This window comes from Podarcis pityusensis, assembly GCF_964106645.2.
Source record: "Podarcis pityusensis genome assembly, chromosome: 16".
NCBI classification, from domain to species: Eukaryota; Metazoa; Chordata; class Lepidosauria; order Squamata; family Lacertidae; genus Podarcis; species Podarcis pityusensis.
Window position 1 is genome coordinate 31,707,259 of NC_138041.1, and position 14,250 is coordinate 31,721,508.

At 43.1% G+C, this 14,250-nt stretch overlaps 1 protein-coding gene across 12 annotated transcripts in view; it reads right to left on the reverse strand.

Moving 5' to 3' along the window:
- Positions 1 to 14,250, reverse strand: part of FBRSL1 (fibrosin like 1) — a 779,020-nt gene that overhangs the window by 36,611 nt on the left and 728,159 nt on the right. For 10 of the 12 annotated variants that reach the window (XM_080985049.1, XM_080985051.1, XM_080985055.1 and 7 more), the window contains 2 exons: positions 7,220 to 7,610; positions 6,415 to 6,668 (listed from right to left, as the gene is read on the reverse strand). In XM_080985049.1, the coding sequence (XP_080841175.1) occupies positions 6,415 to 6,668; positions 7,220 to 7,610 (645 nt within the window). The remainder of the gene's footprint in view (positions 1 to 6,414; positions 6,669 to 7,219; positions 7,611 to 14,250) is intronic. The other 2 variants (XM_080985048.1, XM_080985053.1) reach the window with 2 other exon arrangements.

Here is a 14,250-nt window from a genome sequence, read left to right on the forward strand (position 1 = left end):
TTGAACAGGTTCCCAGGGAAGCTTATAAAAAGTCAAAAATTATAATTAATATAATAAAACACATAGGGATCAGGATTCGAAATTAGCAGGGCGCCAGGTGCACTATGTGCCTACAGATACTCCATTTGCGAGCACCTCAAAAAGTCTAGGTGCCATTTTTTTTGCACCTGGCTGACACTCAAGGATTACGGTACTTAAATGTATGCGCTTTGAAGCCTCAAAGTACAGTGGTACTTTGGCTTACAAACAGTCCTTTTTACAAACTATTTGGTTTACGAACTCCGCAAAACCAGAAGTAGCGTTCTGGTTTGCGAATTCTACCTTGGTCTACGAACAGAAGCCGAATGGTGGAAGGGCACCAGTGGTGAGTAACCACATTAGGGAAAGCGCACCTCAGTTTAAGAACAGATTTGGTTTAAGAATGGACTTCAGAAACGGATTAAGTTCGTAAACTGAGGTACCACTGTAAACGTTAAGGATAGACAATATGTTAAGGAGTTTAACAATAAAGAGTAGAGTGTTTTGAAAACTGAAGTATGGTGCCAATATTTTTATTGTAAACACCAAATTAAACATGTATTAACAATTTATGCTAAAAATGTGATATTAACAATGTGTCTCTTATGTGAATTGCGTATTAGTTAACGCTTATCAAAATAATAAGGAGAAAATATTACCGACCCCCCCAATGGTGAGTAGACATTCTGTTTTGGCGCCCACAACCCAGGTCCCAGAAATGATTTGGCTCCCAGCTTTTCTATCCCAGTTTCTAACATTGATAGGGATGTATCCAATGTTAGAACAGATCCACTGAAATTAATTGGCACGACTCAAATAGGTCCACTAATTTCAATGGGTCTACTCACGAGTAGAACTTAGTTGGATGCAGCCCATAAAAATATTTAACCTGTCTTCCAGGTTAAATTTGTCAATGTTATATCAAGTCTTTTGCTGCCAAGCCATTCAATTAGTAAGCGAGACCAATTTACACCTATGATTTAAGCTTCCCTTGGGCTCCCTAGGGAGGAAGGGTGGGATATAAATATCATAAATAAATGAATGCCACCATTTATTCCTTTAAAGCAGGGCTGGTGAACCTGTGGTCCTCCAGATGTTGTTGCTGGACTACAACTTCCACTGTCCCTGATTTTTGGTCATGCTGACTGAGGCTGATGGGAGTTGGGAGTCCAACAGTATCTGGAAGGCCTGAGGATGCTTTATGCTTGCAGTACTCAGTAGGTGTCTGAGGTGTAAAATTCAAGAACAGGAGCCCCCCAAAGCAAGTGGTGTTTCCCTAAAGGAAGTATTTCGCACTAATAATAAACAGTGATCACTGTAAATTATGATAGTGTGGGTAAAGACCATTCATTCTCAAGATCCAGGGTAAAAAACCCCATTATAAATAGCTAAAACCTAGTTTACAAGGGAAAAACAAGAGCCAAATGAAATGTCACAACAAAGAGACTGCTTAACTTTAACTCGGGTTAACACAAATCAGTACACAGCAGGGGTAAGTGGCTGAGGGCAAATGAACGCTCTCTACACTCTGGGAAGGTAAGTTATGGTTGGTGAGTGTGTTCAGTTCCCCCCATACTCTGCTTTTGCTCTGTTTACTTACAATATTATTTATAACCTAACCTTTTATTTTTAAGGTCCTCTCCCCACCTGCTTTATGTGTTACTAGGGCAAACGTTTTTTACTATTTTTCTCTCAATGTATTGATTATTAACTTAGAATAAAAATGTGTGTGTGTGTGTGTTGGGGGGGGGGAAATCTGCCCTGTTTTAAGACACCGGATACTTCTGTTTAGCTTAAAGATAATCCAATTTGTTTTTCCCCCGTGGGGCATTGCCGGAGAGGAATGGATTTAAAAGTGGGCAGCTGGGTATCGAGTTTCCTTAAAAGACTTGGAGCTGGCCTGGTGCATCTGCAGCTGACTCCAGACTTCAGTGTGAAACAGCAGCTTCGTCTTTATCAGCAAAGAGAACAAAAAGTGAGTGTCCGGGGGGGGGGGCACAAATAGCAGCAACTGCAGTGGCAAAGCAGTTAAACCAAGGGATTGTAACAGGAATGCAACATGGCAGGCGGAACACACACTGTCCATCTGTTATCTAAAGCAGCTGACAGTGGTTTCTTCAGAGACTGTTACCCTCACCTGCTGAACTGATTTCCAGCGTCTGTGCTGGAGCACATGCTCTGTATCCTTTTAACTTAATGGTGCCAGTGCTTGAACCATATGCAATGAAAGCATGCATTCTACTTCTCCCTAAATACAGCAGTAGCTGTTGAGTATTGGGACTGGTAGGGCAGAAAGCAGGGAGGCTGAGGGCAGGTGGAGCCAATGACAACCAGATCCAACTAATTCAAGCTTTATCCCCAACCTCTTCCCCCATGAGGGAGGTGCTACACAGGCAACGCCAAGATTGAGGAGAAGGAGGAAGCTGCCTGAGAGCAAACGGAAGTTGGTGGGGAAGCCCCATTCACCCTAGTGGGCCAGCCTCCACTAATTAAACCTATTATCTTTCTGTATCCTTGCAATAGCTCTCTAAAACGCATTAGTATCTCTATCTTCATATTGCACATATGGTCTGAGGTTTAGAGAGAGAGGCATACCTAAGCAAACCTAGTGCATTCATGACTTTTTGGTCACAACTACAGACTAGAGATTTCCTGATTCATACAACAGGTGTCAGGACTCTGGGCTTGAATTGGGGACATCAAGGTCTGGGGTTGGAACAAAGCCTAGTGAGCAACTGTAAAATATACGAGCTTCAGGGGCTCCTTCATCAATAGAAAATGAATGGGGGTGTGCAACACTGACCCCTGTGATTGGCCAGCAGTATGAAGCCTCTTGATTGGTCAGGCCTGGTTATAAATATTAGAAGAAACTTGTGTTGTTGACATTTTGGTCAGAGAAACAGTTTCTTCTGCTTGCTGAACTCATCCAGGCAACAACATATCCAGCTTGTACCTCAAAGTCACTTTAAAGTATTATTTAAATTGAATTAAAAGTAGTTATAAACTGTCCTTCACCTGAAGGTTCCAGGACACAGAAACATTAAAATCAAACTTAACAAAAAAAATATCCTAAAAATAGCATGAAAAAAAAACAAAATTAAAGGACTGTGGCACTGATCCCAAACATACAAATTCCCAGTAAACCTCCCCCCCCCCCCCCGTCCCCTTGGGAGGCCTGGATCTCCCTTGCAGATCTTAAAACTTGGACTGGTCAGAATGGAAAGAGATATTTGGGCCTAGCATTGAAAATGCCAGCATAAGCACCTTCAACTAAGCCTGGAAAATAATAGGCAACCAAGAATTGATGTCATGCCCACTCACTCCCTGGCACCAGATGCTGAACAAGTTGCAACTTCAGGACAGTTATCAAAGATTTATGCTGGGAGGGCAAGTTTTATGTTGGGGTGGGTGGGTAATAATCTCAGTTAGTTAAGTATTTTTTAATAGATTTACTTGATTTGGGGGTGGGGTAGCTGTCCTCCCTGCCTGTGCCCATGCTTCTCACAATAGCTCATTACAGTAGCCCAGCACTGAAGTTAGCAGAGTATGGGTAACTGTGGCTAGACTATCTCTGTCCAGGAATGGAGACAGCTGGCAGACCAGCTGTAGCTGAGGAAAGGAACTTCTAGCCACAAAAGCTACCTGGACTTCAAGTGAACTGGATGATTCAAGTACTCTCAAGGTTCCTGTTCCTTCAAGAGGAATGAGCTCCATTTAGAACAGGGTGCCTCACCAATTCCTAGTCCCAAAAACTGCCAGCCCAGAGCATCTCTGTCTTATCTGGATTCAGTTTCAATTGAGTGGCCCACATCCAGCCCATTGCTGCCTCCAAACATTGGTTCACCCCCTGCATATAGATATCAGCATGACTCTTGTGGCTTTGGCCCAGCCCAGCTGCATGATAAAGTCTCGTTTCAGAAATCATGCCAAACCAAGGTATGAATTATAACCATACTATGTGTTGAGCAGCTAAGCCGTGGTTCACAGCTGCCTGTCTGCTTTTATATGCCATCTGCTCAGTGCTCAGTTTCTCAAGTTCATTTTTGTCTCTATGATGTGCAGCTGCCCCCTGAGGTGGAGCCTCGGCCCTGACTGTGGTGGGTCAAAGGTTTGTGAATTCAGACATGACAGCAAACCTCAGTTAGAATGAAAACATTGGCTTGCAAACCAGCTTCGAACTGTGGCAGATATTTCTACCATTTTTGCCCCACACCATACATTTAAATCACATTTAAAGCAGATGGCTTCCCCCAAATAATCATTGGGGGCTGTAGTTTGTTATGGGTGCTTGAAAGAGTAGCTGTGAGTGGTAAACTAGTTTTCAGGTTTCTTTGGGGGAAGCCTTGTTCTTTAAATATATGGTATGGATGTGATCCTAGTTATAACATTCTCTAGTAGTTTTTTTCTACTAAGTTTCTGAGCCTTTTTTGCCTTTAACATACAATCAAGTTACTCCAGCTTCTCAGTCTCTGGAATATCGGACAACAGCTTGAAGCCAGTTCCTTGATCAGATGGTTTAGCCTAAAGCAATATTTGGCCAGTTCCTTTTCCCTCTTCACGTGTTTTACGTTTGGAACTTTCCAAAAGGGAAACACAGGACAAAATGGAAGGCATCACTGCTTTCAACAGCTAGAAATCCCCTACCCTCTTTCTTGTTTGCTAATTGGATTTTGTAGGAAACAGAAAGGGGGTGTTGGTGTAAATGTGTGTCCACTTTAATCCCTGTTGGGTTAGTTACAGAGTCAAATGCCAGATCAAAAGGGGTGAAAGCACCACAGAAATCTCCAGCTGCCACAGTAACAGCTGTGGGCAAATCAGAAAACTAAACGGTGTGTTTCAGAGGCTGAAGCAGAAATGTATGTATATTTAAGGATATACAGGGAACTTCTGAAATGTAACTAGGAAAAAAATAAAAGTTATTAACCATCTGTGATTGCTAGGCTCCCCGTCCCCTCCAGAAAGTGTCCTGATATGTAGAGGGGGCAGGATTATCTGAAAAAAATTGCACAGGACATTACTACACACATATAGAAGATGGGATCCATTTGTCTTTTGCTGGTAGGATTATTGCCTGCTATCCTGGGTTTTAATAGGAGAGTTTTGCTTGCTCAGCTGTGCCTATACTTCAGGGTTCTCCCAGATGCAAATTCCTTCTTCCCTACTTAGTGGAAGGAATGTCTCACAGAACAATGCACCCTCTGCTCCTTTCCCTAACTGGATCTTCTTCCAGAATCTGCTCTGCAACTGAAAACGTATTGCAAAGAGCACTGCAGCTCTCTTTTGTGTGACGGTGAAGCAACAAGTGAATGCAAAGAGCAAAATTACTGATGAAAACTCTTGAAAAAAGACATTAATAAGAAGTATGTTTGGGAAATGTGGGGATGTTTCCAAAGAAATGTTGTGCACCCAACACCAAGAGTGGAACCACAAGATAAGGTCTTCTTGTTGTTGCTGGTGGCTGCCCAGTGCACTGACCCATGACAGGGCTTTTTCAGTGGTGGCCTCCCAGTTGTGAAATGCCCTGCCTGGTGGTGTAGGAGGCTTCTGTATTTGATTCACGTGCAGTTCAGGAAAGGACATAGCTTGCTGCTAGAGACCATGTTTGCCTGCAGAAGGTCTCAGGTTCAATACCTGGCATCTCCAGTTAAAACAATCAGGGAGTGGATGACAGAAAAGGCATCTCTTTGCCTGAGACCTGGAGAAGCACTGGTACTCGGAGGAGACAATCCCAGGCTAGATGACAACTAGGCTGACCTGGTGCAAGAAGACAGCATGCTCTGCATTTCTGTCTTCTCTTTTCATTTTTTCCTCCCATATTTTTGAGCCACTTCTAATATAACCATTTCTCTCTCTCTCTCTCTCTCTCTCTCTCTCTCTCTCTCTCTCACACACACACACACACACACAATTTCAACAGAAAGATAAACACTTCTATTTTAAAAGGCTTACTTTCATTCGTTCTTTTTGCCCCTCTGTAACATTTAGAGCAGGGATAGCCAACATGGTGCCCTCCACATGTTGCAGAATGCAACTCCCATCAGCCCCAGACGACATGGCCATCTGTCAGGAGTTGTGGAAGTCATAGTCCAAAACAACGGGAGGGCACCCTCTGATTTATGGGGATGGCTTCCGCTTGAATTCCTATCATTCTCCGGAAGGAGATGTTCTCCGGTTCATGGGCAACGTACAGAGTGAATACTTGTCTTGGGGGTCTAGTTTAGTATCTGTTACCAGTTACAATCATGTACCTGCTGCTTTTAAAAGACCACCAGAGCAGGTGGTTTCCTTTTGATTTTGCCTCACCTTAACCACACCCTGCAAGCAATGGGTTTTACAGAGCGTGACAAGGGGAATCAATCTCCGTGCAAAACCCAGATGAGGGATGATAGGACCTACCTGCGGGGTGACCAGGGATCACAAGGCTGTTGGTGGGTAACGCTGGAGGAGGTGGCAGCGTAGGAGGGGTGGCAAACATGGCCGGATGGTGCTGGTGTTGGGACTGCGATCTGAGAGGGAAATGCGAGGCAGCAAGGTTAGAGATGGAGAGGGGTAACGCTGGGCCGGAGGAATGATGGGGAGGGATCTGGGGGGAGATGGGGAGGTGTTTTGGAAGGCTAATACTTGTTGCACTGCTGGCGCTGCTGCTTCTGCTGTGGAAATAAAAAAAATGCAGGGAGTGGGGAGAGAAAGTGTCATTAGAAAGGCTGCAGAACTGCAAAATAACCAAAGCATTTGTAGAAGTGTCCCAGCAAAAACACCGTCAAAGATATTTTGACCCATCTACTATCCAGCAGAGATCCCAAGGGATGTTCCCAATCTGAGCTAGGGTAGCAACCCCTGAATGACATTCAGTTTCATTTTCACATAAGCTATCACTGGGCTTCTCCTCCCTCTTCAACATGTCTTGAGATATTCCCTGCCCACCCCAGCGTCTTCTAATACACTTTTCAGGCACAATGTCCTAAATCTCCTGTTGTTGAAGACTACTGCAAACCACTCCTCATTGTCTCCTTCTGAAATAAGTAATTGCAAGCATGAACAAAATGGGAATTGACCCATATCACAACAATATGTGGCCCTGCAGTTATTGCTGGACTGAACACACTGGCTGGGGTTGATGGGACTTGGAGTCAAGAGATTCCCCATCACTACACTCGAAGATTATAGAGATCAGAGCACTAAATGAGCACGGTCTACCCACCTGATATTATTGAGTCCGTTGTGGGCCACCTGGTGAAGCCCTGGGTAACTGAGAGGAGGGGGGATGTGGCTTGGAGGTTGGGTCCGGAGCTCAGGCAGCAGCTGAGGCTGTGACTGAGGCCGAGGTTGAGGTTGCGACTGAGGCCGAGGCTGCGGCTGAGGGGTGAGTCTTGGTGGTGCTGAGATCAATGGCTCTTTCTTCAACAGCGGGCTTGCCCGAGCACTTGACGTGGGTGCAGAGGAGGTGGAAGTCACTACGACAGTGTTCGGCGGGGGGCTGTGGATTGGCAGCACAAAGGGCACGTCAGTGCTCAGTTCCTGGCTGCGCTCCAGCCCGGACACCTTGGGGATGCTCCCTGCTTTCACTTCGGCCTTGTCATTCAAGGCTGGACCTTCAAGAACAAGGAACAAGGCAAAAGTTATGTGGTAAAACATCCTGATGATGCATTTGGATCTCAGCATGCTAAGGTGGAAAGGAGGTGGAAAGGATTTTAAGCGTATTGTCTAGCAGTTGCATGTTGTTATTTACTGCCAAGACCATCTCAAAGGCTCAGGCATGAATTCTGGATTTACATGGCTGTTTTTTCCACTGACACAGAGATTTTTTATCCAATTGCAGCATCCCTTGTTGTCCCCTCAAACTGAGGTACAGAACAAGAGGCTGGGTCAAGTTTCCCTCGGTTGGGCCCAGGGATTCTTCTCCCTGCTGCACCTCTTATGGCTGACTCAAGTGGTTCTAAGCAACTGGAAAGAAGCAAGTTCTGCCTTCAACAGGAGGACGGCAGAAAAAATGGTGGCAGAGAACTGAAGTAAACTGACATTATATTAACTATCCCAGATTCTTTTATAGTAAGAAATTCACTGGGGAACTGGTAACATTCCTTAGATAATGGAATACAACCAATCTATTTGAAAATGTAAGTCAAGATTTCCCAAATGTGGTATATAATGCTGATTATGTTAAACAGATTATAGGAGAGAATTCTGATGATTGCTAGTTCTTTGAATCCCATTTGATGGCTATTCTTTTTTAAAATTAATAATAATAATAATAATAATAATAATAATAATAATTGAACAGCCCTGTTACCCTTCGTATGTTTTGTCATTTGTTGTGGTTTTTTTTAATAGACATTATAAAACTGCACAGTTCCCCTTTCCCATACCACCATGCTTGAATTTTCCAAAACTGGTTTTTAGTATCTCTTCAGTGAGACTAACATCCTATTTTAGACTTCACTTGCGACACCGCTGCCTCGCCAGGTCTACCACCAAATTCCATTTTAGGTAGAAGTAAGTAGCAACACTAGACAAGAGCTGCTTGGAAGTGGGTAACTTTGCAGGTATATGTTACAAAATTTAAGACACACACATTTCCTTTCCATCAGGAATGCCCACTGTTCTTCTAGACAGCTAACATTGTACTGTGTCAGTTTCAGTAATGCTCACATCTACCTTGGATTTTTGCACCCAGCAATAAAGTGCATTTTATTAAAACGTACAGTTCTGGTCTTGATAATAAATATAAATGGCACCAAGGACACTTTTTGTTTGGCTGGCCCTTCAAAAGCTGGAATTTTTAAAAAGAATCTGTATGTAATATATCAAACTTCAGTGGCATGGTAATTAGCAGCTACATAAATATATTTTCCCAGCAAACATTTTCTTGATGTAAATACTCATTCAGCTATGGCCACAATGAGCCAGACTTATTCAGTGAACCAAAGATTGGACCCTGCCTGAACTCCCACATTAGCCAAGGACATGTTGGGAGCTTTGGAATACTCAGTCTTGGTTCCCAACCTGTAAAATGGGAATTTAAAGACCCACTCCTTAAATTTGTGGTGTTGATAAATGAGATTATGCCTAATTCCTGCTGGGTATGGGGGATCCCCTAATTTAACCACCTGAATCAATTCACATACTGAAATAATAGAATTGTAAAATTGGAAGGGACCTTGAGGGTCATCTAGTCCAACCCCTTGCAATGCAGGAATCTCATTTGAAATTTCCACACCTCAAATTCTGTGGTGTTCTTCTTCAACTTAAAAAGTATATATTAGGGGGAAATGCACTAAGAAATGTGTATGATTTATTTATTTATGCTTATAAAAATGTTTATATACTGCTGTATCATAAAAAATATATCAGCAGTTTACAACAATATAAAAATTTATGGACCTAAAACATTTTTTTGCATAGTAGGGGTGCAGATAAGGAAATTAGAGAACTGAATTTTAGACTGGAAAAATGAGAAGCCACATCTGAAAGATTCGTCCATCCATCTGTCCTGGTGACCGTAGGTGCAATATGACAGAATGTTCTTCCCTGTGTATCTGAAGAAGTGTGCATGCACACGAAAGCTTATACCAAGAACTAACTTAGTTGGTCTTTAAGGTGCTACAGGAAGGAATTTTTTTATTTCTTCCCTAAAAGGTGAGATTTTTGTTCAATCACAGCATTCTTCCTCCATACAAAAAACGCTTAGAAAATGAGCAAGTTGTAGAGAACCAGTCTTCCTACAGCAATTGTTTATCTGGTATGGATCACCATTCAGATAGTTATGTGAGCTCCTACCTGCTGTCTGAACTGGGAAAGCTCAAACACCATTTTCCCACCTCAGCAACGAATAGACCAAAGACTATGACGGAAAAAACAGATTTAAATGATTCATTAAAAATTCAGTGATGCCTATTTGGGTGGTTTGAGAATGATGCTGTACGAGAAGAGTAGCCATGTACAGTAATGTAGCTTTAATAATCTCTAATACTTTGGGGGACCCAGAAACATGCCAACAGCTATAATAGAAGGTCCCTTGAAAGTACCAGTAACACAATCTCTTGGGAAGTGTTTATTCCCACCCCCTTATTTTAACTTTGCCAATCATGCAACCCACGCTCACAGATATCAGGCTGCTGTATCTTGGTGGGCACCTATCTGGTGTCTTACTGTTACCACCTGTAATTGGCACTCTCTATTCATAACCAAACAGCTCCAACCTGAGAACTGAAGGTGGAGGTTGAGCATGATTCAACGTGGCTAACGCCATTGCACACAACCACTGCAGCTATCAGTAAAGATTTGCTACAAATGAATCGGCATAAACATTCCACATGGAAAACCTGATGAGCTATTTTTCACTGATGTGACAAGAGTCCCAGAACAAGTAAAATTACCATAAAGAAGAGAGGCCCTCTGGGCATGTTCCTTCATGATTTGATAAGCACAGGCAATGCTAATGCATAGGAAGCTGACTTATACTGAGTGAAAGAATTGGTCCATCTAACTTAGTATCAGCTGCACCAGCGGTTCTCAAGCTTCCTATTTTCCTTGAAAATGGCTGAGGGCCTCAGCAGACCACTTAGCAAACTCTGCGTCAGATGTTGACCTTTGGCCCCTGATATAAACAACCATGATATTCACCACCCTATACTGGAACATTCCAATGATAGAAATGTGTTTATTTTTACCAAGTTCTAGAGTAGTTAATTTTCATGCCTCATGATAACAGGCTGAGCCAATTTGCCTAAGACTCAACAGTCAGCTCCAATATTTCAACCTTAATTAAAGCTGAACTCACGTCAGCTTAGCTCTTTCCTTCACAGAGTATCTGACATTTACAATGATTTGTGTATCTGCCGAGCCACACTGAAGGCTAGATCGCATTAGCCCTTTCCCACTCCCCCCACAACCAGACACAACATTGTCCCCCCCCCCACCTTTTTTAGCATGCTGACTTTGCTTGTTTTCTAACTAGAATCCCAGGATGCAAAACATTCCTTAACAAAGGGCATAACAATCTCTCATTATAGAAACATTTGTGTACAACAGCCCGCGAGGTATCCATCACACAGTCTTACGTGATCCTGCCTCTTTTTATTGCAATATCTGAACACTTCCAAACCATTAATGCATTTGTCCTTGTGACACTCCTGTAAGGCATAAAAAGGCTATAATTCTTATTCTACACATGGGAGAACAATGGCATACAAGGCCATCTCATCCGCTGCATGAATGGGGCCTATGTCCTGGGTGCTAGCCTTGAGACGGATGCCCAGCTATCATAATTTATTGGACGTGCTTTGCTGTATTTTCTGAATAAGGCTGAAACCGCAGCAGCACTCCTCCTCCTAAGTACTTTACTCCTTTGATAAGGGCACCAGCATGGAAAATGAAAGATGGAGACGATATGAAGACCAGGAGCCAAGCCGTACACAGCCAAGAGTGGAAGAACCATCGTGAAGAAGATAGCCCTGTAGACCAGGTCCCACTGAGTAACAGCCATGCATCGCATGAAAGACAAAGCCAAAATTGTGGGAGTTGAGCCTGCATCCGGTTCCAATAGGAAACAACAGAGGGAGAAAAAAACACCTGTAAGTTTCTCAGTGGCTTTACACCTGTTCACAATGCCCCCACCAGAACAATAATAAAATAATGCAGCAGTTAAGATAAAAGCATGCCAATGCATAAACACAATAATGCATAAAAAGGCAGCATTTAAACCAGTTGCAAGATGTCGTTAAGTGCAACTGAGCAGACAAGATGGTGGGGAAATGCAACCAATGCCAATACTTAAATTATGCCACTAAAAGCCCAGAAAAACAGGGCAGATTTTCCCCTAGTCCAAAAAAGGTAAGACAGAGAAGGCACCAGAGGGTAGGGATGGGATTTTCTAGAAATCTCAGTGTTGGGCTTATGCACACAAATTTTTTTCCAATTCATGTCTCACTCCCTGATCTGGATGAGAAGAGGGTTGTTTTCTAACCAGCTCCACTAAAAATAGGAACATTATTTGGATATAATTTTTGTATATACATGTAAATAATATACAATAATGTTTATGTATAATACATATGCAATGCTCAGCTGGGTTGTAACTGCTGAATTCCATATATAGTCATTTAAAACAGATTCCTTTTCCATCCCTACCAGGGAATCTAGAGGGAGTTTCATTAAAAGAGTGCCACCACAGAAAATGTAATATAGTGGACCCTCGGGTTATGTTACCTTTGGGTAATGTAACTTTCTGGTTGCAAATGCGTCAAACCTGGAAGTGGGTTTGCTGCGCATGCGCAGAAGCAGTCCTCCAGTTATGGAATTTTCGGGATACGGCCGGGCCTCTGGAACAGATCCCGTTCATAACTGGAGGTACCACTGTATCTCTGGTTGTCACCTAATTTTCACAGGTGATGGCACCTAGAGATTTCAGCTGCTGGGGAGGCTCATATGGGGTGCAGCTTTGTGGTCAAAGCTAAGGAGCTTCAGTCTTGTAAATTGCCTATGTAGCAGAGTGCATGGGAATCATGTGTGCCAGCTCCTCAGAAGAACAGTGGGGTACAATAAAATAAGCAAATATCTACTATCCCTACTGATGTCTGCAGCCAATCTATGGCTTAACCCAAGAGGGTGTGCATAAATATGTGCTGCAATGAGGAATATGCTGCCTCCTTTTGCAATGCCTCTGAACATTGGAAGCTGCCTTCTATCAAGTCAAATTATTGGTTCATTTGGCTCACTGTAGGCCTTACACTTTTGCAAAATGCCCCGAAGTCAAGATCCTTGGCTTGACTTGTCTGAACAGAAATAATGAACAAAAACTATTATCCTAACTTAGAAGTGCACAAAGCGGATTATGCTATTACTTTCAAGGACATTCAGTAACTCTGATTTAAGATTCCACAGATTTGTGAGCGGAGGATGGACGCTAGCTAGCCTGTTATGCTGACTTCTCAGCAGAAAGCAAATTCTTCAAGGGCTTAGCTAAGTCTAAAGGAAAACTGCTGAGTGCAGCTGATGGGAAATCAACTTGGGGTATTTAAAACTGGCTCTAAACTTTAGAGAGAGAGAGAGAGAGAGAGAGAGAAGAGAGAGAGAAGCACAAGTCTTTCCCTGCCACTGGTACCCCCTCCTGCCACTCTTAAATGACATGCGCCAACATGTCATACACACCAGTAGACTGAGCACAGTGCCCCTCCCAGAAAAGGGCCTGACACAAATTAAACCTGTTCTGTTGGAGGAATTTGCTTCAAAGCTGATTAAGTGTTGCTCAAGTGCAAGAGATTAAAATCCACAAAAGCTGCTCTTTGAGGACTCCTATAAGCAGTTGCTGAGTTATGCAAACAACACTTGGGGCAAAATCACTTCCAGACCTGCAGCCCTTTCTCCCTCTCACTCACTTGGGAGGTGCATGTTCTTTGCAATCTGTTTATAAATGCATAAAAAATCATGATTGGAAAGAATCAAATATTTTCTTCCTTGTTTCTTGATAAAAGGAAAAGCTGTGCCTCTGCATCCCCCTGCCTTGCACTACCTTTTACTCTCTGCAATGTGTGTGTGGCCTTCGCCCCTTCCGTAAAACTACTGTAGCTGCAGCACACATCTAATAATGGACTACACTGGTGTTAGTACTAGATAGCCAAAGAAAAACGCAGGCTGTGGCATGACCACTGTCATATGTTATACGAAGACTCCCTGCCCTTTGCCCTGGGTGACTTTGAAATTTATAGCTTCTGACACACAGTGCCTTACTATAAAGAAATACTGGAGATCATAAGGAAGACCCTAGCAGTTGGTCAAAGAATGGGCCCAGGTTTGAAGAAGGTATAGGCAAGGAGCCCTTTGGTGCCTCCCACAGTTTACCAGAGTAGAAAGGGCAGATGTGGATGAAAGGCAGTGGGCACAAGTAGGATGGATGGTGATGAAACAGTGTATCTTCAGCCTGGCACTATGAAGAGAATTAAATGGTTAATTCCCAATGCTTCTTGGTCTTGGCCCTGATATGGTGTCTGCCAGGAGTAAAGCTCAGTGGCATGATGGTTAATGAAGACTGTAGCTACATCTGCCTGGCTTGGTGTTTCTTTTCACAGAGATGGGCCACCATGCTACATGCTGGACTGGATCAACTTTAGAGAAGGGCTCATAGCTCAATACTGGAGCTATGCCTCGCATACAGAATGCTTCAGGCATACTTCTCAGCATCTCCTATTTAAAGGGATCTCAAGTAGGACAAATGGGAAAGAGTGAGACCTTGGA